Genomic DNA, 24,623 nt, shown 5'->3' on the forward strand with positions numbered 1-24,623 from the left:
TGCATTTTTCCCGAGAATCCTATTGTCTTTGCAAATTTTCCAGACAAGGGGAGATGTGAGGCATATTTTAAATTTAAACAGGTATAGACAGCACCTGTGTCTAGCATCATGGGTGTGGTTTTTCCCTCTATGTTAATTGCTCTGTCCAGAGTAGTTGTTTGAAGAATTTCATCCATTTTTACCCCTCCTACTATTTTAGCCAGCAAAGCTTTAATGTCCCCTACAGCCAACAGTTTGCCCATAGTTTCTTCCTCAAATACCCTGATCCATTTGCCAGCCCCCTCATGCAGATTTTGGAGGTGAGTGACCAGCCCCTTGAGGTCCTGTGAGGCCCAGGGGACATACTGTCCCTGCGCACCCTTGATTAAAATTTGGAGTTGTGCAGCCAGTGGTCTGAGTGTCCCTTTTTCTCTGCCCTGTTCCCATTTTCCGCTATCAAATAACTCCTCTCCTTCATTCACCTGCTCTGTTCTTTCAAACAACTTATTTCTGCCTCTTTTCAATCTATTTACCTCTTGTATCTTTTTCTGATTCTTTAATTTTCTCTTCTATTTCTTCTAACACTTCCTCAAAGTCAGTTACTTCCACTGTTCCCTTGAGGATTGGGAACTCTCCCTCTGTGGGCAAATAGGGGGGCGGCTCAGAAAATAATCTTTCCTTTCTCTTCGTATTTTTGTCTGCCTCTTTCAGTATTTGTCTGGCCTGTTTTATATTTTTTAATATGTCCTCCCCTTCCTTTTTAAACATGGCTATCACGTTTTTCTGTTTTTCCCTTTTTGCTTCTCTTTTTTCTCGTTTCTTACTGATACTCTTAGTTTTATGGTTTTTTATCAGAGTTTCCATTTCCTCACACAATGTTACCTCAAATGTCCCCTCCTGTGGCCACTTTGTCTCCAGATTTTTTGTTCTCTTCTGCCATTTGTTTGATATCTTGTTTATTAACTCTTTACACAGTGGATATGTTAATCCTAATATTTCCACTGGAGTGACTGCCATAGCTTTTCCTATAATATTACCATTCAATTTTAATGTAACTATTTTAACAAATTTCTCCTAATTTTAGTTTTTATTCTGTGACATGCAGTTTTGAATTTTGGTTTTTATTCTGTCTGATGCATTTACTATTTTTGTATGAATTGATAGTCTCAACTTTATTTTACAATCACTCAGTATGTAAAAATTTCTAATAATAATTTTTTATTTATCTTTACTTCTCTTTATTATTTTGTCCGCACTTATCATTATTTTTTAATATACTTATTTACCTTAGTGCCTTGATCTCACTTCTACTGCACTGATCTCTGAAAATGTTCTCCTTCACACAGACATCATCAATGCAAAAGCCTATAAAAGATCTTGATTCAATTTTTATTGATACTATTTTCCTAAACACATTCACACTTCTACTCCCTTTATCCAGACAGGGCTCATTCTTTCATTCTTTTTCGACACAGACACAGTTTCAGTCTCATACAACAAAACACTACACTCTTCCTCGAGTGACCTGCAGTGCTCTCGCTCTTTCACTGATTAATCTCCCTCAACTCAGTAAAAAATCAGTGCCCAGCAGGGATCTTTGCCTTGCCGTTCAGCCCTCTGTACTTTTCCTCTCCTACAGAGCAGTATCTAAAGGACTTTGCGCGCTTTCCTATACTATATCTGCTTCATTGTTGCTGTCCTTTTAGATCCAGTCTACAATAAACACAGACCATTGCAGGCAATGTATTTCTACCTACACCACATATGTCCAGTTTTAATTTAGGTCACCTATCAAGGCCTTCCTAACAGTAAACCAAATCTGTGCATGCAGTTATTTCTTCTGGAATAAAAACCCCTTTTTTTTTTCTAATTCTGGAAGAGCAGATTTTAAGTGTCCTTACCACCAAGGGCAGACCAGCAAACAACACACACTAATTATATAAGCAAAATTGCTTACCGTTCGGTGGCCACCGTTGTTGTGTGTTGCTCGCCAAAAGCCAGCCCAAAGTGGTCGTCCACTCTGCTGCTTCGGGGTCACCAATTTGTAGTATCTTCTGCCGCTGCTCTGAGAAATCACACTCAGTCTTGGGGTTTTCTTTCCAGACGTTAGGCTTTATTTCAAGTTGAACAAAGCCGAGATGTTTTCTGCAGAGAACTTCTCCGCTTTATTCTCGTTGTAATAAAGTGTGTTTCTTCTGGAAAAGAAACCCCAAGACTGAGTGTGATTTCTCAGAGCAGCGGCAGAAGACACTACAAATGCAAGCCGACAGATGCTGAAAACCTTCTTTCTCTTCTAGAGAAAGTTGGTTTATGCAATGTTAAGACTAAAGCTTGCCCAAATGAAAGATGTTTCTAACAAGTGAAATGCAATTTACCTATTTGGTGGCCACCGTGTTTGTGTTGCTCGTCTCAGTCAGCCCAAAGTGGTCGTCCACTCTTCTGCTCTTTTCCAATCACGTCGGGGTCACCAATTTGTAGTATCTTCTGCCGCTGCTCTGAGAAATCACACTCAGTCTTGGGGTTTTCTTTCCAGACGTTAGGCTTTATTTCAAGTTGAACAAAGCCGAGATGTTTTCTGCAGAGAACTTCTCCGCTTTATTCTCGTTGTAATAAAGTGTGTTTCTTCTGGAAAAGAAACCCCAAGACTGAGTGTGATTTCTCAGAGCAGCGGCAGAAGAAACAACACTGCTCAAAGATCTTGTCTTTGGAGAAGACTGTTGATTTTACACTCGAAAAATGTAAGTATTACTACTTAGAAATTAAGATTACCCCAGAAAGCATTGCTAGCCCACCCCAACACTTATGAACAATAATAATGATAAATGCTGACCAATAATTAATTATATATTTTTAGTAAAACAAACAAATTGTAATTTGTTTTGTCATATGCCACAAATGAAGCCAAGGTGAATACATCTCAATTTTCAGTCAAGTAATGAATTAATGCATATATTAATGAAACAATTAGGCTATATTTTATTTACTGACAACAACAGGAAACATGAATAAATAAGTAAAAGAATAAATAAAAGTAAGCATCATACTAAATAGTCAACGACACATGAAACACAAACATACATTGTTCTAACAAACATGTATTTACATGCGGTGAAGCCACGTCCTACTGCCATCTCAACACAGCTGTGCCAGTTCTGCAGCTTTATTCTGATGAAGCAGCTGACCACCGTGTCCACCTTCACCTGTCTCTGCCGTCCATCACGACCTTCATTGCTGCAGTCAGACTGGAATCTGATCATGGATGGGAAAGGGACATCGAGGCTATCATTGCCTGAGTGCATAGAGAGGATGAGGAAGATCATGATGACACCCCTGAACCACACAATCTTGAACAAGAGCAGGAGAACATGTGTGGGACAATCTGACTGCTGCTGTGTCTGCTCCAAACATTAATGTGCCTGCTCTCCATGAGCACAACTACCTGTAAAACATTTACACAGAGTAAAACGCTTTATATCTCATGCTGTCAGCATTTAATTTCTTGTCAAATTTAATTTCACGTTTACAATTGCATGCTAATTTTTGATATAGCTTCATTACTTTTGTGGTGTAGTGAACTGGTAAGCAGAAGGTTGCTGGTTTGATCTCCGCAGTCGTCACCACCGCTGTCTTTACTCCAGGTTGCTGCAGGGGCATTGGGGTCCCTGTAATAAGAGCACTGTAAAGGGCCATTCACACCAAGCACGATAACTATAAAGATAACGATAAAGATATAGTTCTAAAAATCGTTCTCAATATTAAAGAATAGCATAGTTCAAACCACAACTATAACGATAATGATACAGAGGAACAATATTGTTGTGATCACTTTCAAAATGATTTTTTTCCAGCTGATGAACGATAAAACACTGACAGCCAATCAGAATCCATCCTGCTGTAACGAGCTCGAGAATTTAAAGCGGCAGACGCATGTGCGCTTAGAATAAACAGACGATATCGTTCGCTGGTGTGGACGCTAATATCGTTATCTTTATAGTTATCTTTATAGTTATCGTTCTTGGTGTGAACGGGGCTTTAGTCACTTCGGAAAAAAGTGTCTGACAAATGAATAAATGTAAATGTGATTTTTGTAAATGCTTTTTTGTATCTTGGGTACAAACGCTCAAAGTTGCTTATTTCTCAAAGTTTATTTCTTCAAGGTACTACTTTACTACTACTAATATAAATGCTTACATATATTTCAGTTTCTATTTGGGGCTTTAAAGGGTTAGTTCATCTAAACATAAATTTGGTCATTATTTACTCGTCTCCACACTGTTCAATCCTTGTGTGTGTTTTTTCATGTCTTTTGGTCTTTCTCTAAATGTTCTCGCTGGCTCTGGAGTCACTGACAGTGGTGGAAAGAGTACTGAAAATTTGCACTTAAGTACATACTGTTACATACTCAATTACAAGTAGGGCTGGGTATCGAGTTCGATACTTTTTAGGCACCGACCGAAATTTCGGTACCAAATTTCGATACCTAAGGGGTTAATCTCTCTCATCAGCGTCAGTGAGCCAATAAGCCTGCAGCACTAGCCGGTGTGTTCGACTAGAAGAGGTGCGGCGCAGATCGATCACCCGCGAGAGCGATTCGAAGGCGCACGGAGCAGTCTGCTCTCTTTAGCTCTTGTGGTATTGTAATACACCGATTGGTCTGCAGTCGGTCCGCGTCAAGTCGAACACACCTACTAGTTAACACTGGTTACACTCAGAGATGTGGCGCACACGTGAGGCTGTTAGATGTAAGGCTACATTAACACTGTTGCGTTTATGTTCTAAAATTAAAATGATTCTCATCATACTGGAGTTTCCACTGCGTTTCAGGCCGGCTTTCCACTATCTCCGACAAACGACAAGCGACAGACCGGTCATTCAGTCATTCATTTCCAATGGAAAGTAGCGCGGGATCTGCGTGGAGTTCCGATCATATGCAGATGTCCGTTCATACTACATGACCGAAAGTGCGTGTTATGTGGCCATTCATGCAAACTGTAGCATCATGCTACATAAGACAATAAATAAGATTTATATTCCGCTTTTACTCAAAACTCACTTTAAACCACCATCGAGTGTTTGTAATAACTTCCGATTGCCGTCTAATGTGGACCCACTGAGCTTCCGCCCTTAAGAACTTGTCCTGTGCTTGGGGTTAGGGCGATCCAGCATTCAGCATCTGCTCATCTCCCCGGCTGAGAGCCTACTGAGGCCTCTCGGTTCCCTTTTATGTGGTGGTGGCTGATTGTTCCTAACAGCCTGCAGCTGAGGCTCCCTGTTAGAGGATAAAAAGTGAACACCTGTGTTGGAGCTATCCCTGGTCCTGAACCCTCTTACTGGGTGGCCCAGCCCTTGTTGCTTCCTCTGATGGGGCTCTCCATGGTGCTGAAGGTGTTCCGTCTGCTTTGTGGGGGACCATACCTCTTTCTGGCTGCCACAGTATCGATATCGAAAATTTTTGAACGATACCCAGCCCTAATTACAAGTAAAAGTACTGGTGTCAAAACAGTACTTGAGTAAAAGTACAAAGTACTCCTCTCAAAAACTACTCAGAGTACTAGTTACTAGTTACTTTTTAGTCTGCGATATTTAATGAATTACCAAAAAATATTAATTCATATCAAAGATCTATGTGGATAATAGCTACTTTGTCAATAAGATAAAAGTGGGTTTTGTTCAAAGTACGTGACCTAGTGGTCATGATACAGGAATTTCTAACTTCAATACCTTGAAAAATATAAATATTAAAGTACCCGTGAACCGGAGGTTGCAACTGACTTCAGTGTTGTGATGTATTTCCAAGTGAAACAGAATAAAGGGTGGGGTTTTATTGTGGTGCACCTCCACTCCACCTCTTGTTCATAGCAGATTCACGGTTGGATAGGAGTGGTTAAGAATATCTGCTTGTTACATCTGACATCACCCTTCACTGCTTCTGGGACCTAACGCTCTGCCAGACACCCCAAAAAACAACAAACTGTGCATATACACACTCACAATGTCATGTAATACTGAAAAATTATAGCCCTAACCTTTATCTCCATACTGAAATCCCAGATGGCCAGACAGTGATTCAGCTAAAATATTAGTGTCTGAGACACTGTGAGCACAGCACATTTTTAAATGATCAGCTTAAATATGTAATATTAATTAAATAGTGCTCTAATATTCTAGATGGCTGTTGAGATACTGTAATATTCTCAAGTGAAATGAGTAGAGGCTTGGACCCGGAAACAGCAGTCCTTACATCATGACTTGACAAGAGGATTCTCCCCAAGCCGTCAAACTGATGTCATCACAGCGAGAACGCCATTCCAGAGTAGAAGCCAATTTTCAGTTTTTGATTAAAGATTACGACAGCAGACAATTTTTTTTCCAGTGTATTGACTTGCATGGTTCAGTTGTTCACCACAAGACTAGTAATGTGCACTAAAAACGATGTCGAGCGACCACAACATTAACTTTCGGCGTGAAATGATCCTCTAGCGCTTTCATTGCATGTTCAAATGTAGTTCCCGTATCAGGCAGGGTGTAAAACAGCCGCTGGCCTTCGGTACCCAAGCTGTTTAACAATACAGCACGCGTTCTTGCATCAGGCCAGGAGCCACCCGTAGCATTAATGACCAGCAAATAGTTCTCGAACATTTTCCGCCAAGTAACAAAAGGAATCGCAGGCTCTCCGCTGCATGGCAGAAAAGGCGCAGGCGTAGGCAAGGATCCCATCCTCTGAGCTCCTTCACTGTCTGATCAGGTCTTTACCTGCTGCAGCGGCGGCTTTTCCCGGTTCAGATATCAGGGTTGGTATTGGACTGTACAGTCAAAGACTGCGGTCAAGCCAGCCGCCAAGTCATAAAGAACGGTCAATCTAGCCGCCACGTTATTTCTAGGGTCGCGCATAAACTGCCTATTACGGTAAAACCGTCAGAGAACTGATCCGAATGCAGTGCTCCTCTTCCAGCGAACTCGATTTTTTCCCAACACACAGTCCGTAACTGTCTGATGTTGAGCACCAAAATAAAAGCCCTCCCATACTCATATTACAAAATAAGAGCAAGAATATACGCTTGCTGCATCTCTACATTCAAAAAGCTATAAAAATAAAAGTTCTAAATTGCACAGACCAGTTCCACCTCAGATTGAGAGGACACTGTCTCACAGTGTCAGCTGCGTCGTTTCAGGACTGTTTGATGTGGAATTACAAAATAAGAGCCCCCACAACTTTCAAATATGTGTTGTTGTGTGTGTACGTTCAAAAAGAAATAAAAATAAAAGTTCTAGATTGCACAGACCAGTTCCCCCTCAGATTGAGAGTACGCCTTCCCACAGTATCAGCTGCACCTTTTCAGGACTGTCTGATTTGGAATTACAAAACAAGAGCCTCCCAAATCTCATAAATACGCTGCTGTATCTCTACATTCAAAAAGCAATAAAAATAAAAGTTCTAGATTGCACAGACTAGTTCCATCTCAGATTGAGAGTACACCTTGCCACTTCTTCTTCTTCTTCTTTCAGGTTTAATGGCGGTTGGCAACTCATCTCAAAGGTGCATTACCGCCACCTATTAGACTGGACATAATTTTGAACTATTATCCAATGTGGCATTATTTTTGAGTTTTCTTTTAGTATTTGTTGTAAGCTTATATTTACAGATGGTTTTATAAATTTCCAGGGTGGCATCATTGATATTGCCACAGTGGGTATTTGAAGTGAATGTTGCTTTATGATGAGTTTTGACCTCTGCTCTACTTATTGGTACGTGTACATCTACTGTTTCATGCTTTGTAGAGTTTTTTGCTAGCATATCCACAACTTCATTTCCTTCCACCCCTACATGGGCAGGAACCCAAAGGAAGGAGACAGCCATTCCCTTATTATGAAGTGTGAGAAGCAAGTGGAGTATTTGGTAAATGAGGTCTTGTCTACATGACGCTCTCCCAGATTGAATGCTTAATAATGCTGATAAACTGTCTGAGGCTATAACGACACCTTGGTTCTGATTATTTTCTCCACCTTAACCTGTTCCAAATCTTGTCCATACAGTTTCAGTGGCACTACTTTGTGGCGCTTAGAGAAGCATATAATTTGAGTTTTTGGGATTGAGAGTTTAAATCCCCATTTATAAGTCCATTGTTCAACTGTAAAGCATTCTTACCAGGTTTGAGTATAGGGACTATCACTGCCTGTTTCCATTCAAGCGGGATTCTACCTGCATTCCATATCATATTGATCAGCCTTAATACTACCTCCAGTGATACATCTTTAATTTTCAGGACTGTCTGATTTGGAATTACAAAATAAGAGCCCCCACAAACTCATAAATATGCTGCTGCATCTCTACATTCAAAAAGCTATAAAAATAAAAGTTCTAGATTGCACAGACCAGTTCCCACTCAGATTGAGAGTACACCTTACCACAGTGTCAGCTGCGTCGTTTCAGGACTGTTTGATGGGGAATTACAAAATAAGAGCCCCCACAACTTTCAAATATGTGTTGTTGTGTGTGTACGTTCAAAAAGAAATAAAAATAAAAGTTCTAGATTGAATCAGCAGCGTCGTTTCAGGACTGTCTGATGTGGAATTACAAAATAAGAGCCTCCCAAGTCTAATAAATACGCTGCTGAATCTACTTTCAAACAGCTATAAAAATAAAAGTTCTAGATTGCACAGACCAGTTCCACCTCAGATTTGAGAGTACACCTTGCCACAGTGTCAGCTGCGTCGTTTCAGGACTGTCTGATCTGGAATTACAAAATAACAGCCCCCACAACTTTCATATATGTGCTGTTTTGTCTCTACATCCAAAAAGCTATAAAAACAAAACTCTTACGTTGCACAGACCACTTTCACCGCAGATTGAGAGGACACCTTGACACGGTATCAACTACACAATGACAAGATGTTCCGATGTTGAATTTCACATATAAAAATTTTTAATATTATCATCATTTAGACTTTTCTTTCACATTTTTCACAAAAGTTTATTCTCAATTTAATCAAATGATTTATAATTTACAATTTACAACTATCAACAATAATTTAAAAGAACAATTACATACTTCAACCAAAAAAAAAAAAAAAGAAAAAATTTGTTTTAATGAAAGGATTTAAGAGCACAATATGCAGTTCCAGTTGTTAGCTCTGGCCTGTTCCAGGCCTTCTTCGGCCATACCCAGGCACTCTTCATGGTACCACCTTTCACATGTGTCACATTGGATCTAGAAATGTATAAGTTGGAAATATCAGGGAACTGCCAAAGTTTAATATTGCTATTGCTTTTCACTTTCCCATTCTCTTTTATCAAGTGGTTAACAAACTCACCCAATTTATCAAACGATGCACAGATCCAGTAGTCTTTTTAAGTGAACACATGACACAGTTTTTGGTTTCATCAAACACTGCAATATTCATATAAACAAAAATGAACTAGTAACACAAACAAATATTTTACTGTCCATCCAGCCTTTAAATCAGACTTTAAAACAGTCTATTACCTCCAGTGACAATAACAAGGTGTGTTACTTGTTTTATGTACATTGGAGGTGGCATGTAGATAAACAGTGCGTTTACATCCCCTTCATTTTGGTGAACACCTTAAGGTCACTATATATCTGTGGGGTTGCTGTTTATATGACATTGCAGATAAAATACTTTCATTTATTCAGGCCTCCGCATACTCATCTGGCATCTGTATTTGTTATTTTCCATAGTTGTTAACTTAAGTTGTTAACTTAGTAAGTTTTGTTACCATGGATTACCCTTGATTGTAGAGAAACCTATCAGATGTATGTAGGTAATGCAAGACTATAATATACTGTATTGATAAACTACTGTTTTTTCCCCCTTGAACTTATTAGCATGCGATAATAATGTGACATCCATGCATTTTGTGGCAGCTTTAAAGTAATAGTGTAAAATCTTCATTTGACTGTTGACCCTTATAAGACAATTCTTAATTGTCTTATAAGGATGACAATGTCTGATGGAAACAAGATGGCGGCGCGTTCACACGCTGCGGCTTCTCTCTCTTCCGACAGAAAGGTGTTTTCGTGTTTTTTGTCTTGTGAGATTTCATCTCGATCAGCTGACATGCTATTGAGCGGACAGAGCTCGCGTCGAGGGAGGTAAGACCCGCGGCGGCGGGCTTTGTGTTTACATCAATGTAAACAATGTGGTGCCGCGATGCTGTTGTGGTCTGCAAACACTGCTCACCCCTGGTGGAGTTTTCATTTACAAACTACTTGATTATTGTAAACCAATAGTTAACAAACTGCAGTTAATACATTAATTGACTTCATACAAACACTGATTTCATAAGTCATTGTCACTGTAATCAACACTGTTAGTAACACTTTATAATAAGGTTCCATTACTTAACACTAACTACGATTGATAAATGATGTAGAAGTATTGTCCATTCTTAGTTAATGTTAACTAAATGAGTTAACCTATGTTCATTTCAACATTTACTAATACATAATTACAATACAAATTTGTGCTTGTTAACATTAGTTAATGCACTGTAAATTTACATGGACTGACAATGACAATAACATTAACAAAGAAAATTAGTTAACCTATGTTCATTTCAACATTTACTAATACATAATTACAATACAAATTTGTGCTTGTTAACATTAGTTAATGCACTGTAAATTTACATGGACTGACAATGACAATAACATTAACAAAGATTAATAATTACTGTAATAACTGTTTTGTTCATTGTTTCATCACTGTAGTTAATACATTAATACATTAACTAACATTAACAAATGTAACCTTATTGTAAATTGTTACCACAATTTCTTATTGTTTAATTACCTCATTTATAAATAGTTACATAATGCTTTAACAACTTATTAACCATACATGGTTTTTAATTTAGATTAGATCAAGGAGTATTGGAAAATGTCATTAATTAAGTGTTTTGCAAAATGTACAATTCAATGTTGTAAACCTTATAATGAACAGTGAAATGAAGGTCCAATAAAGGCTGGTTTTAGGCACTTAGTTCATGACATTTTCGGATTTGACTTGACCTAATCTACATGGAGAACTACTTACCATTAATAAGTTATTAACTAACCATTAACTAATTCAATACATATGAGGTAATTAAGCAGTAACATTTCATTAATTAGGGGCCAAGCACAAGTTCGAAAAAGTAGGTTTTCAAAATAAATCAAAATGAAAAAACAAAAAACATAAATCAAAATGGCGGACAGGAAGTTCGGCCAATTATAGTATAATTGGTATCGATGTTCTCAGCATGATAGTAGGTTTTCAACATAAATCAAAATGGCGGACAGGAAGTTCGGCCAATTATGGTATAATTGGTATCGATGTTCTCAGCATGATCCAAGGAATCTATCAACATCAGTCTCATTTCAATAAGCTAATGTAAGCAAAAGTTATTAGCCTTGTTCGAAATTTCATTATATCTTTTTGCTAACTTTTTGAGTACCAACAGGGCATGGTGCTGAAGAAGCATACCAAGTTTCGTAATGATACGTCAATGCGTTCGTAAAATATAGCATTTTAAGACAAAATTAAAAATGTCCGACGCCTAAAATGGCTGACATGGGAAAATTGGGTATCATTCGACTAGGCATGATGCACCGAATCTAAAGAGACTGGTTTTGTGATTTTTGGCCAAACCATTCAGAAGTTATAAGCAAAAATATGAATTTTTCATATCTCCTGACCACTAGGTGGCACAGCGCCAAAACACTGCAGGTAGTCTCAGGTCATGCTTGTTATAACACACACCAAGTTTGGTCTCAATACGCCAAACTGTTACGGAGATATAGCCTCACATCCATTTTTGCATGCTTTTCGTAGAATTCGAAATCAACTTGAATTCCATAAATTTTTGCCAGCATGGTCTGAAGATGATCTGAGCCAATTTTGGTGAAAGAATTTTGACTTGAGTCAGATCTGAAAAGCTGCATTTTATTAAATATTCCAGCACACAGCAGACAAGAACTTGCTTTACAAACCTGATGCTTTGAGCATCTGCAGAGCCATAATTTTCCGTTCATTGGCCATTTCCTTTCTGGAAGTTCCAAAATATAAAATGGGAACAGCTAGAAATGCCTTCATTATTCCCCTTGCCATCTAAAAAATCAATGATTTACTTAATTACTTAATTACTTGTTGTACTGCTAATTACTTAATATAAAGAAGATAACAGAGAGAGGTATTACAGTACACTTCACATACCAAGACGACAATTACCCCACAGCTACTGCCATCCTGTTGGACTGGATGTGTCATAACTCCTCCTTTCCATTGTATATCCACCCACTCCATTTTTCCATGGTATGTACTCCTCATTTGCAGGTACTCACGGGGTGTGATGTATAATTTGAATATTTATTAATTAGGAACAAAGTACATAAAATCTGAAATCAAATTACTAGTCTATTCCAAATGTATAACTCCTATTACACTCTATGGGCTGCCATAGACTCAAGAGCGGAAGAAACGGACGAAGAAGAATAATAACGCCAACAGATACAATAGGTGCCTATGCAACTTCGGTGATTGGCCCCTAATAATAACGCCAACGGATACAACAGGTGCCTACGCACCTTCGGTGCTTGGCCCCTAATAATAATGTCAACGGATACAATAGGTGCCTACGCACCTTTGGTGCTTGGCCCCTAATAATCCTAAAATTGCTTTTATTACTTGTTGTTGCATTTGGTCTGATGCTCCATGCCATGCTTAGCTCCTCATTTTGCTTTTGGAGTGCTTGGCCCCGTAACTGTTGCTTACAGCTATATTTATAGTTAATTTTGTTAATTGTAGTTAATGAAAAAGTCACTATTTATAAATAGTCTATTAACTTTATTAATATATAATATATATATATATATACTGTATATATGACTATTAACTCAATTAACTTAAAAGTTTATAAAATATTAACTACTATCTAATACTTTGCAAATGATTTGTAAGTGATTTGTTAGTGTATACTTATTATAAATTGTTACCAAATATTTTTTCTAATACTGTTTTACTTTATACTTGACTTCTGCTTTATGTATTTTAATTTTGACTTGAGTCAGATCTGAAAAGCTGCATTTTATTAAATATTCCAGCACACTGCAGACAAGAACTTGCTTTACAAACCTGATGCTTTGAGTATCTGCAGAGCCATCATTTTCTGTTCATTGGCCATTTACTTTCTGGAAGTTCCTAAACAATTTCCATCAATTGTGATTTGATTAATTTAACCTTTAGGCCTCCTGGTCAGTAATTACTTGTGATATGGGAAAAATAGCAATATGACATACTGACATCTTTTAAATACTCCAGTGTATGCATGCCTATTGGGTTCCCAATATGGTGTACCCCTGTGGTGAATGCACATCTATTAAAATGTATCTTTAGTATCCCCAGCAACTGAACATCTTCACTACAGTCGATGTTTGTTATAGATGTCAGAACTCCCAAGATCATAAGCAAGTCTTGTCTTCACAACAATAACCTGTTCAAACGGTTATTGTTGAGCTGAATGCCAATACTTCAGCTGAATGCCAACTCATGGCCAGCTTCTTCCAGTTAACCATAAACTTACTGAAACCCATAGGCTATAAAGAACCACAAGATGCTAAATTTCATTTTGTTGCTGAGTACTTGTAATGTTTAATGAAAATAAAGTTGTATCTAAGTTGTATCTCAAGATGATGAGTAATGTCCCAGCAATGTCAACACCTTGTACACATTCTATGCCGTGACAGTTATGCACCCCAAAGCAAAACCTTTAAATGTGTAATCACAGTAGATAAAGTCATTAAAAACAAAAATCTGCTGAAATGGAATGAGGTGGGCCCTTTGTTAGTGGGGAGGTAAATAAATATAGAAAATTCTGTGCAACTGCATGCATGTAGCCATAGAATGTGGCTTAAGGATGTGAGAATGAGTTACACAAAGAATACCTGAATTTTTTGGCAGCATGAATTGAGTCATCTTCCTCTGTAGAACTTTTTGAAGGATCTGCCAGGTACACAGTGTGGTTGACCGCATTTATGCACTGAAAATGATAAGGTGACACAACTGCTACTAATACTGAGTAGATCCAGACTTGGTAATGACATAGAGAAGTTATTCACCTACTCACCAGAAACTTCCAATGGACATTGTCAGTGTTCACAAAAGAAACAATTCCCTGGTAATTGTCAAAGTTAATCTATCAAAGAACACATACATTATATCAGCTTTGCAAACCATTATTAAGTACGTTTACCTTTTAAAAGTATTATGAAGTTAACCATAATTCTGTATGTAGTTTTGCAAACTGATTTTTTCTTATATACTTAAGATATATAATATTGGTCTATGGAAACATACATACAAAATTGCATATCCATATTATAGTCCATCCACTGTAACTACCTTTGACAAACTTTGCCGGGCAAGCTGAGGTCTTTCCCCAAACAGAATCACACCTGCTGTGTAGTGATCAAGAATGTAAATGGAATTCCCCATCTCTAGCTCATTGGCAGCAATATGAAACAGGGCTTCAATTATCTATGGAAAACAATTGCGTATTTTGAAAAAATTTGTGTTATGCATTAAGAGTACAACATTTAGAAACCCTTGATCACATTATTGTTCTATCAAGAATATATATTTTTCTTATTATTATTTACAATATAAAAAATGCTAGTTTCCATGTAACATTAGCAAGACTGCAGCAATTTGTACTTTTATCTCAAAATGAATCATTGTGTTTCAATTTAACCATTTCAATATTGCAATGTATACACACAGAAACACATAGGCTATAAAGAACCACAGAGTATATAACCATATGTAACCCTGGACCACAAAAGCAGTCATAAGGGTCAATTTTTCGAAAATTGAGATTTACACATCATCTGAAAGCTGAATAAATAAGCTAGTTAGGATAGGACAATATTTGGCCGAGATACAACTATTTGAAAATCTGGAATCTGAGGGTGCAAAAAATCTAAATACTGAGAAAATCGCCTTTAAAGTTGTCCAAATTAATTCCTTAGCAATGCATATTACAAATCAAAAATTAAGTTTTGATATATTTACGGTAGGAAATTTACAATATCTTCATGGAACATGATCTTTACTTAATATCCTAATGATTTTTGGCATAAAAGAAAAATCAATAATTGTGACCCACACAATGTATTTTGGTATTGCTATAAATATACCCCAGCGACTTAAGACTGGTTTTGTGGTCCAGGGTTACATATATTTATGGCAACACAAATGGTCCATCTTAGTTAACTGTACAAGAAGTACTATAGGACAAATCAGTAATTACATTGGCTTGAGAAAACAAACTTACTGCTATTCTATTTAAGGTTTTTATTATTAAGTTGGCTTGAGAAATCTATCTATCTATGTCTATCTATCAGTCTGTCTGTCTATCTGTCCGTCCGTCCGTCTGTCTATTGCCTTTAAGCCTCAAACCATCAAGGCAAGCTTTAAAACAACTTAGACTTTTAAAGGACTTCAAACTTCAAGCTTTTAAGAAATACTTAAAAGTTGCATGCTATTGCTTTCTCAAGCTAAGTTACAGTTTGTCTACAAACTTTTCTATCTCATTCCACATTAACACTTCAACTAACACTATGAACTACTAAGGAAACAAGATTAACTAACCAGAAAGCTCCATTCCATTTAGGATTGAAGTAGTTCCTTCTTAGGTAATCAATAATTGATACATGAGATTACACAAATTGCCAAGTACTTAAGAATCACAACATCAACATTTCTGAGACAGTGCATTATATTTTTACTGTCAATATGGCCACAAAAAGCATTGCTACTTAATCAGGAGTTATGTAGTCAATCTGCATGGAACTACTAGCAGTAAACATTGTTTTTCACTTCAAAGTAATGGTCCAAATCATTAGCAGTTCCTTAAAAGTTACTAGGTAACATCTGATCATTTACCAATGCATTTTATGACCATGTAAAGAGTTAAAAAGACAACTGCTCACGTCTCAGACATATTATTGTTGTGACAAGTATGTAATTATTTAGTAGTTCTTTATTATTTGTCATTGTTAATTTGTAGTTCTTAATGAGTCTAACCTCATTCTGTAATTTTTGGTTACCTAATAAGCAGTCCTACATTGAATTTTACTTGTTGTTTCCATATTAGTTAATTGTGGTAGCTGGAGTGTTAATATAGATCTACTCATTACTACATTCTGTACAGGTATGTATTAAAGATGGACCTTTATTGTATAGTACATACGTATGTTTATAATTTTTAACTACAGGTTTATAGTTCTGAAAAGTAACTTAAGCTTATATAACTACATTTTAACGAGAAAGAAATGTATGCTGTACCTCGCCAGTTAGCCACTGGTGTGGCTGAAGTGTACGCAGCTCACTGTGACGAATGACAATTGATGTTCCTTTGGTTTGTGTAGGGATCACAGAAACCACAAACTCAGTGTCTCTCCTTTTCCACAAAGAGGTGAGCTACAAATTTCAACCAAACATGACAGATAGTTAAACAGAAATTGAATGTTTCAATTTGATTTTTTATTTTAACTACTGTATTTATTCTTTCTACTGTTCAAACAAACTAGAACCTTTAAAAGGTACTACTATGAGTCTGAACATTTGATAATAGAAAGCATTCTTACATGATGCTGTTGGGTTGCTGTTGTCTTTACTGTTGCCTTAGGTTTGTTTGAGATCTCCCCATGTACAGCCTTTTCATCCACAATGTCTTCATGGTCCCCCTCCAGGGATGACCTTGGCTGTGGTGGCGAGCTTTGTTTAGCAACGGGACCCTCAGACACTGAAGACTATCGACAGTTTAAAAATAGATCAGATTTTTAAGGAGCCTCATGAAACAGTGCTTCTGTTTGTCTTTTAAACCAATTATTTTTTTTTTTTTCAATACATCATTCCCCATGTTTTTCAAGAGACCAGTTGTTTGCAGATGTAATTTATATTTAAGGGATTTTGGTGTTACATATGTTAGAGTACTAAAAATCTTTGGACTGGCTGAAATTTCCATGGGTGCATAAGAATTAGGACTGTTATGTTATGTGAAGATTATGAATTTAATTTACTTCTGTAGAACGCATGACAGCATTACATTGACACTATACCTTCTTGTTTGATGTCTTGAAAAGGAAAGGCTTGCTTGGTGTGACATATCTTCCCCGTTTTTTCTGTTGCTTTTCTTTCCATCTTTCTTGTTCTACTCTTTTTCTGTAAGTCTACATAAAGTAAGGGATTTGTAGATCTGGTTTACATATCAAAGCATAGAATGGAATGAGAAACTACATGTAATTCTCCTAATATAGTCTTTTCCTTAAAAAACTAATACCCCTCACATCTTTAATGACACGTTTCTTAAAATATTCGAACCTTCCTTCGGAAAACCCTTTCGGAGTCTTTATACTCCTTCAGGAGTGCAGTGTGGCTAATCTGATACTGGGCTACAAAGTCATCAAGCCTGGTGAGCCAGCCAGAAGTAAAACGAATATGTTTTAAGTACCACTGGCTCTTTTCCATTATTCCTTGAGTTTTATTGTCCTGTGTAATGTTCTGACAAAGGATACAAAGACAGGTGAATTCCTGACATAATTTAGCAGTACAACAAAATAAGAGTTCAGACACAATTTACTGTTATGGTACAAACTATATAATTACTTGTCTTGTAAGGTTTCTCAGGGCATTGTATCTCCTGGAGCACTGCTCATATTGTGGTCCTGTCCCATGTCGTCCAAGGTCACCTTTGTATTTAAAGAAAATTAAACATTTTGTCAAATTGTCAGAAAACACACAGTCTGATATTTCAGTCCAAAAAGGGAAATTTGGCATAGTTATGACAAACCTAGCATTATCCCGGTCCATAATCCAGCAAATGGTAGAATGTATTTCTTGAGGTGATCGATAAGCCCTTTGCATTGGTACACATTGAGCTCTCCATGCTTGTCCAGCGGGGCATTTGAAATAATTGCATTGCAACGTTTTGCAAATCTGTTGCTTCCTGTAATGTCCTAAAAATAATGCAACAATGTGTTATTAGAGGTGTGTTTTACAGTTTTTCTCAGTTGCTTTGGAGCATTTCTCAGATCAGAAATGAAATTTTCAAAACTACTTGTTCAACCTCCACATCATGTAGTATCTTGTGCATATCATAAAAGCAATCTCTCACTGCTTTGAACAAATTGTGAATACTTTTGTACAACCATTTAATTGACTGTGCACAACTGTCTGCTGTTTCCTACATTATCAATTGTTTTTGTAATGCTGATCCAAAAATATTATACTGGTTCTCAATTAAAATTAAAATTTAAAAAAATGGATGAACAACCAGTAAACAAACATGGTCAAGAGCCAGGAATAATAATAATAATGCGTGATGGAAGGGTAGGGAGGCAAAACAGAGGAAGAGGAAGAGGAAGAAGATGCCAGAGACATAGACACATTTCAGATGAAATTATAGCCTCACAGTAGCCGAGGCAAGACAGAGGGTACAGCCAAATATTGGAGTTTATATTGCACTGTATGATGCTGCATGCACAAGGGGTTTTTTTTCTCTGTTTACCTCAGTAATTTTATATTTTTCTCCACTGGCCTTTGTGTCTTTTAATTTTCTATCACAATGACATTGTAATGTCATTTTTTGGTCAGACCACAAGTACAGTACAGTAAAAGTGTGAATCCTGTCCATTCTCTTGAAATCAATATCCCACATACAGTAATGTGTAAATTTGTGCTGTTGACATTTATATATTCCATACATAAGAAATTCAGCCTTGTGCATTTTCAATGTAACCCAAACCATAGTTTACATCTGGACATACTGAAACCATGCACTGACAGACTGACAACATGACTTAAACATTTTGACTGTCTTGTTTGTGAACAATGACAAAATGATTTGTCATTATCATGTCAATGATCTGTTTCTTGACACAAATACTTACTTTTGAGAGATTAACTATGGATTTTTAGCAAAGTACAGACTTTTGCAAGTACTCCATTGTGTAATGCTGTTTGTACAAATTGTTTTGAGATATGCACTTACTGGTTTGCAATATTAAGAATGATTTGAGAACTTCTCCAAACCAACTGATAATAACTGTAAATTGTAGGACTTATGCCACATTTCAAGAGAAGACAACGGTCTTTGTGGTTACCAGTATGTCCTCCTTAGTAGAATAACCAAAAATAAATAAAAAAGTTCTCACTTTGACCTTTTTGACCTTGGGAAGGAATGCACTTCAGTATCAGATAGATAGATAGATAGATGGATAGATAGATCAGAATGGTCAGATGATAGATCTGACATTTACCTTCAAGTCCTCTGCATCACCTCTGGACTCGGTAGTCTCATCCAACGGAGTCCCTTTTTTCTGCTGCCACGATTGCAGGTTCTTGAAGTGCTTCTCAACACTTGCACCACATGATGGACTGGAGAAGACAACTGTAGCACTTTGAACCATGTCATCCAGTTCTTTTAAAGTGCTTGCAGTTGTGAGGGCACCAAAGACATGCATTGCCAGGTGGTAGTGGTTTGTTGCACTGTGGAAAGTAATATCATAATTGAATTCAAATTTGAAATTATAAGTTCTCTTTTTATGCATTATATGCTATTACTTTTCAAAGCTTTACCTAAATTTGCCTGGATGACAATAAATTGGGTTAAAGTATCCTGTAGTCATTGATATACATGCATCTGTGGGTGTATCATTCTTATCTTGATGTGATTTGCCTTTTTCCAGTGGCTGAGCAAGCAGAGTCCATAGACAACCCCATGCATGAAGCAGCCAAGCGAGGTACCCAAATAGAAACCTATCTAGCATTTTGTTTATTTGGTAACATGGTGAAACAATCAAATGTTTTGTGTGTGAATGCAGGTAATCTGAGCTGGCTCAGAGAGTGTTTGGATAATAAGGTTGGCATCAACGGACTGGACAAAGCTGGGAACACCGCTCTCTACTGGTCCTGTCACGGAGGACATAAAGGTATAAAAGATGCACACATGCTTTAATTGTTTTCACATTTTAAAATTGAATCTGCAACAGTTTTGCACAAACTTACAGCCTATAAGAACGCTGGTTTAAGCCTGTTTTGTCCAATAATGGCACTTAGTGGCAAATAGTGGCAAGATGAAACTGTAGGAAACTTTTTCCTCGTCGAAGCAGAGACCAGGAGACTCTTGGGTATCTTCAGCAGAGTTCTTTATTGAGAACGCGCTGCGTGGCGCTGCAGTCATCAAAAGTCTGACTAACGTAGTGATACATTGAAGTTTATATAAATTTTAAGGGGGCGGGATACATTCTGTAGAGGTGGAGACAATCTAACCCATAGCATGCAAATTAAGTACAGGAATCAGCCCGACACAGGCATTTTCCCAGCCTTGATCTCATCAGTATAACAGTGTCATTCAATTCAATTCATAGGTGCTGATCCAATCAGTCTGACAGTATCGCCATACTTTCGCATTATCACAGAGACAAAGGTACAGCTGTGCTTTGAGCTTAAAAAGCCAGATGGTCAGGAAGAGCATAAAGACAAAAGGTCATTATCTCAGACACCTGGGCTTCCTGATTTGATCTCCTTAGAAAGCTCATCCTTTTTTTACCTCAAAATGTAAAACACAAAATGTAAAACACAAGGTACATAACTTTTTCAGTATTACATTGGAACCTAGATTTAACATTTTATAAATTTGTAATACAACAAAAGTCATCAAGCCTGGTGAGCCGGCCAGAAGTAAAACAAATATGTTTTAAGTCCCACTGGCTCTTTTCCATTATTCCTTGAGTTTTATTGTCCTGTGTAATGTTCTTCTGAGAAAGGATACAAAGACGGGTGTATTCCAGACATAATTTAGCAGTACAACAAAATAAGAGTTCTGACACAATTTACTGTTATGGTACAAACTATATAATTACTTGTCTTGTAAGGTTTCTCAGGGCATTGTATCTCCTGGAGCACTGCTCATATTGTGGTCCTGTCCCATGTCGTCCAAGGTCACCTTTGTATTTAAAGAAAATTAAACATTTTGTCAAATTGTCAGAAAACACACAGTCTGATATTTCAGTCCAAAAAGGGAAATTTGGCATAGTTATGACAAACCTAGCATTATCCCGGTCCATAATCCAGCAAATGGTAGAATGTATTTCTTGAGGTGATCGATAAGCCCTTTGCATTGGTACACATTGAGCTCTCCATGCTTGTCCAGCAGGGCATTTGAAATAATTGCATTGCAACGTTTTGCAAATCTGTTGCTTCCTGTAATGTCCTAAAAATAATGCAACAATGTGTTATTAGAGGTGTGTTTTACAGTTTTTCTCAGTTGCTTTGGAGCATTTCTCAGATCAGAAATGAAATTTTCAAAACTACTTGTTCAACCTCCACATCATGTAGTATCTTGTGCATATCATAAAAGCAATCTCTCACTGCTTTGAACAAATTGTGAATACTTTTGTACAACCATTTAATTGACTGTGCACAACTGTCTGCTGTTTCCTACATTATCAATTGTTTTTGTAATGCTGATCCAAAAATATTATACTGGTTCTCAATTAAAATTAAAATTTAAAAAAATGGATGAACAACCAGTAAACAAACATGGTCAAGAGCCAGGAATAATAATAATAATGCGTGATGGAAGGGTAGGGAGGCAAAATAGAGGAAGAGGAAGAAGATGCCAGAGACATAGACACATTTCAGATGAAATTAGAGCCTCACAGTAGCCGAGGCAAGACAGAGGGTACAGCCAAATATTGGAGTTTATATTGCACTATATGATGCTGCATGCACAGTTCTGCATGCACAAGGATTTTTTTCTATGTTTACCTCAGTAATTTTATATTTTTCTCCACTGGCTTTTGTGTCTTTTAATTTTCTATCACAATGACATTGTAATGTAATTTTTTGGACAAGTACAGTACAGTAAAAGTGTGAATCCTGTCCATTCTCTTGAAATCAATATCCCACATACAGTAATGTGTAAATTTGTGCTGTTGACATTTATATATTCCATACATAAGAAATTCAGCCTTGTGCATTTTCAATGTAACCCAAACCATAGTTTACATCTGGACATACTGAAACCATGCACTGACAGACTGACAACATGACTTAAACATTTTGACTGTCTTGTTTGTGAACAATGACAAAATGATTTGTCATTATCATGTCAATGATCTGTTTCTTGACACAAATACTTACTTTTGAGAGATTAACTATGGATTTTTAGCAAAGTACAGACTTTTGCAAGTACTCCATTGTGTAATGCTGTTTGTACAAATTGTTTTGAGATATGCACTTACTGGTTTGCAATATTAAGAATTATTTGAGAAATTCTCCAAACCAACTGATAATAACTGTAAATTGTAGGACTTATGCCACATTTCAAGAGAAGACAACGGTCTTTGTGGTTACCAGTATGTCCTCCTTAGTAGAATAACCAAAAATAAATAAAAAAGTTCTCACTTTGACCTTTTTGACCTTGGGAAGGAATGCACTTCAGTATCAGATAGATAGATAGATAGATGGATAGATAGATCAGAATGGTCAGATGATAGATCTGACATTTACCTTCAAGTCCTCTGCATCACCTCTGGACTCGGTAGTCTCATCCAACGGAGTCCCTTTTTTCTGCAGCCACGATTGCAGGTTCTTGAAGTGCTTCTCAACACTTGCACCACATGATGGACTGGAGAAGACAACTGTAGCACTTTGAACCATGTCATCCAGTTCTTTTAAAGTGCTTGCAGTTGTGAGGGCACCAAAGACATGCATTGCCAGGTGGTAGTGGTTTGTTGCACTGTGGAAAGTAATATCATAATTGAATTCAAATTTGAAATTAGGTACTGCCAGTTAATTTTTTAAGACTAACATGACAGCATTAATGGATATTACTTAACTTGTGTGTACTAAAAACCCATTATGCTCTGCATTTAAGACTTGCTGCTATATTAGAAATGTACTTAATGCATCATCATCATTCTATACATTTCTCAGGCAGAACTGATGGAGTGGAATCCTGATGGCACAATGTTAATCATGTTAATCATGTTCAGTCATTTAAAATGTTTGTGTTTTGAAAATTACAGTTTACACTTATCTAAAAGCAGTAGACTGATGTGCTTAATAGACATCTCTGTTATTATTTTTTGGTGTGAGTAAAAGAGATGTTGCTGTCTTGTTTTTGCACATTAATAAAACTTAATTCATCACATAAAATCGTTATGAAGTTCGGAACTTAGCAACTGTCAGTAAAAGACAAATGTCATAAACAATACTTTTTTTATGTATACTACAAGGATTTTGCAGTAATAATAGGTTCTGCTTACTACTTTCTGCACATTTCCTTTGCGTTCTTCATCACATGGCTGAGGCATCTATGCAGAATCGGCACATCAAAATCTTCCTGTTTCCCTTTTCCACTTGTGATGTTGTAATAGTGGTTTATTGTGTCAGTCAGGTTTTTTTTGGCAAATGCCAGGCATATAGCCTGCATTAACACAAATGACCATGACAGGTGACCGCATACCCTTCCTTCCAAACCACCTAGCTACGTCTGTTAGAAATGCCTCAAGAAAATATATAACTGAGGCTGTGGTGTGGTCGCAAGTAAGGTACGTGGCAACAGGTAATGGAGATGAGGTTTTGTGTGGATTTCTAACCACCAACTCATACACATAGAACGGAGGTGACCCCGTCTCTTTCCGCATTATGCTTCCAGTCGCATCTAGATAAATTATGTCCTCCTGGCATCGTTCCTGATATATTTGTATACTCCTTTGTGACCAAAGGAGGACCCCTTTTGGGTGCAGCATCACTTTCTGGAGTACCTCATCAGGACTGTGTGTTCTCTTTTGCAGCATTATTTGAAGGCTGATTATTTCATTATTGTGTTGGCGGCTTGACTTATGGGCTTCCCATGAAATGTTTTTCAAGACATTGGGACTTGGAGCAATGTTTGCCTTGTTTGCTTTATTTTTTCCAAAGCATTATATTGCTTCACTTCAGCTGTGACAAAGTTACATCCACAACTGCTTCACATGTTCATGTCTTTTGAAGGTGGAGCAATGAAGGGAGGATGTGTTTGTTTGGGTTGATTTCAAATATTAATAGTGTTCAACAACGTTTTTGAGAAATCACAGACTGCACCTATATTATTATGTGAAAACATAATGATTATAACCCTCAAGTGGACTCTTGTCTTTCTCAAGGACACTGTGAAAAACAAAGTTCTGAATATCAAAGTTATTTGGGTCAGAACCTTTCAATTATGTGCCTAGTGGCCTCACATACCCTGAACTGTTTTAAAAAAATCACAAACAGTGATAAATAACTTGGTCTGGAATCTCGCGTCTTTGATCTCCTGCAGCACTTCCACTGTCCTCGGATGGCACTGGATATGGGGACCATTCTGGCTGGTGCTTTTACAGAAAGACAGAAAATGCTGGTATTACAAGGTAGGAAGTCGTACATGAAACAGATGTCAGTACCAAAAAGGTTGACTAACTGGTTCAGAAGACTTGCGTCTTTCATCTCCTGCAGCACTTCCACTGTCCTCGGATGGCACTGGAGACGGGGACGATTCTGCCTGGTGCTTTTACAGAAAGACAGAAAATGCTGGCATTACAAGGTAGGAAGTC

General features: G+C 37.3%; 2 protein-coding genes across 2 annotated transcripts in view; both read right to left on the reverse strand.

Moving 5' to 3' along the window:
* Positions 1-9,047: 9,047 nt before the first annotated feature.
* On the reverse strand, positions 9,048-23,487 carry LOC107672357 (uncharacterized). Its single transcript, XM_016465516.1, has 13 exons — positions 23,313-23,487; positions 22,555-22,783; positions 21,088-21,253; positions 20,904-20,986; positions 20,704-20,795; positions 17,362-17,449; positions 17,100-17,210; positions 16,626-16,790; positions 16,324-16,458; positions 14,380-14,514; positions 14,105-14,173; positions 13,923-14,017; positions 9,048-9,188 (listed from the first exon to the last, which is right to left on the reverse strand). Exons 1-13 carry the CDS (start codon positions 23,477-23,479, stop codon positions 9,065-9,067), a joined length of 1,659 nt encoding a protein of 552 aa, XP_016321002.1. The 5' UTR covers positions 23,480-23,487; the 3' UTR covers positions 9,048-9,064.
* Positions 23,488-24,284: 797 nt separating this feature from the next.
* Positions 24,285-24,623, reverse strand: part of LOC107672352 (flocculation protein FLO11-like) — a 4,565-nt gene continuing 4,226 nt past the window's right edge. The window contains exons 8-9 of the mRNA XM_016465504.1: positions 24,491-24,577; positions 24,285-24,404 (exon numbers count right to left, since the gene is read on the reverse strand). Of these exons, the coding sequence (XP_016320990.1) occupies positions 24,297-24,404; positions 24,491-24,577 (195 nt within the window). The 3' untranslated portion in view covers positions 24,285-24,296. The remainder of the gene's footprint in view (positions 24,405-24,490; positions 24,578-24,623) is intronic.

This window comes from Sinocyclocheilus anshuiensis, unplaced genomic scaffold (genome assembly GCF_001515605.1).
Source record: "Sinocyclocheilus anshuiensis isolate Anshui unplaced genomic scaffold, SAMN03320099.WGS_v1.1 scaffold452, whole genome shotgun sequence".
Taxonomy (NCBI): Eukaryota; Metazoa; Chordata; class Actinopteri; order Cypriniformes; family Cyprinidae; genus Sinocyclocheilus; species Sinocyclocheilus anshuiensis.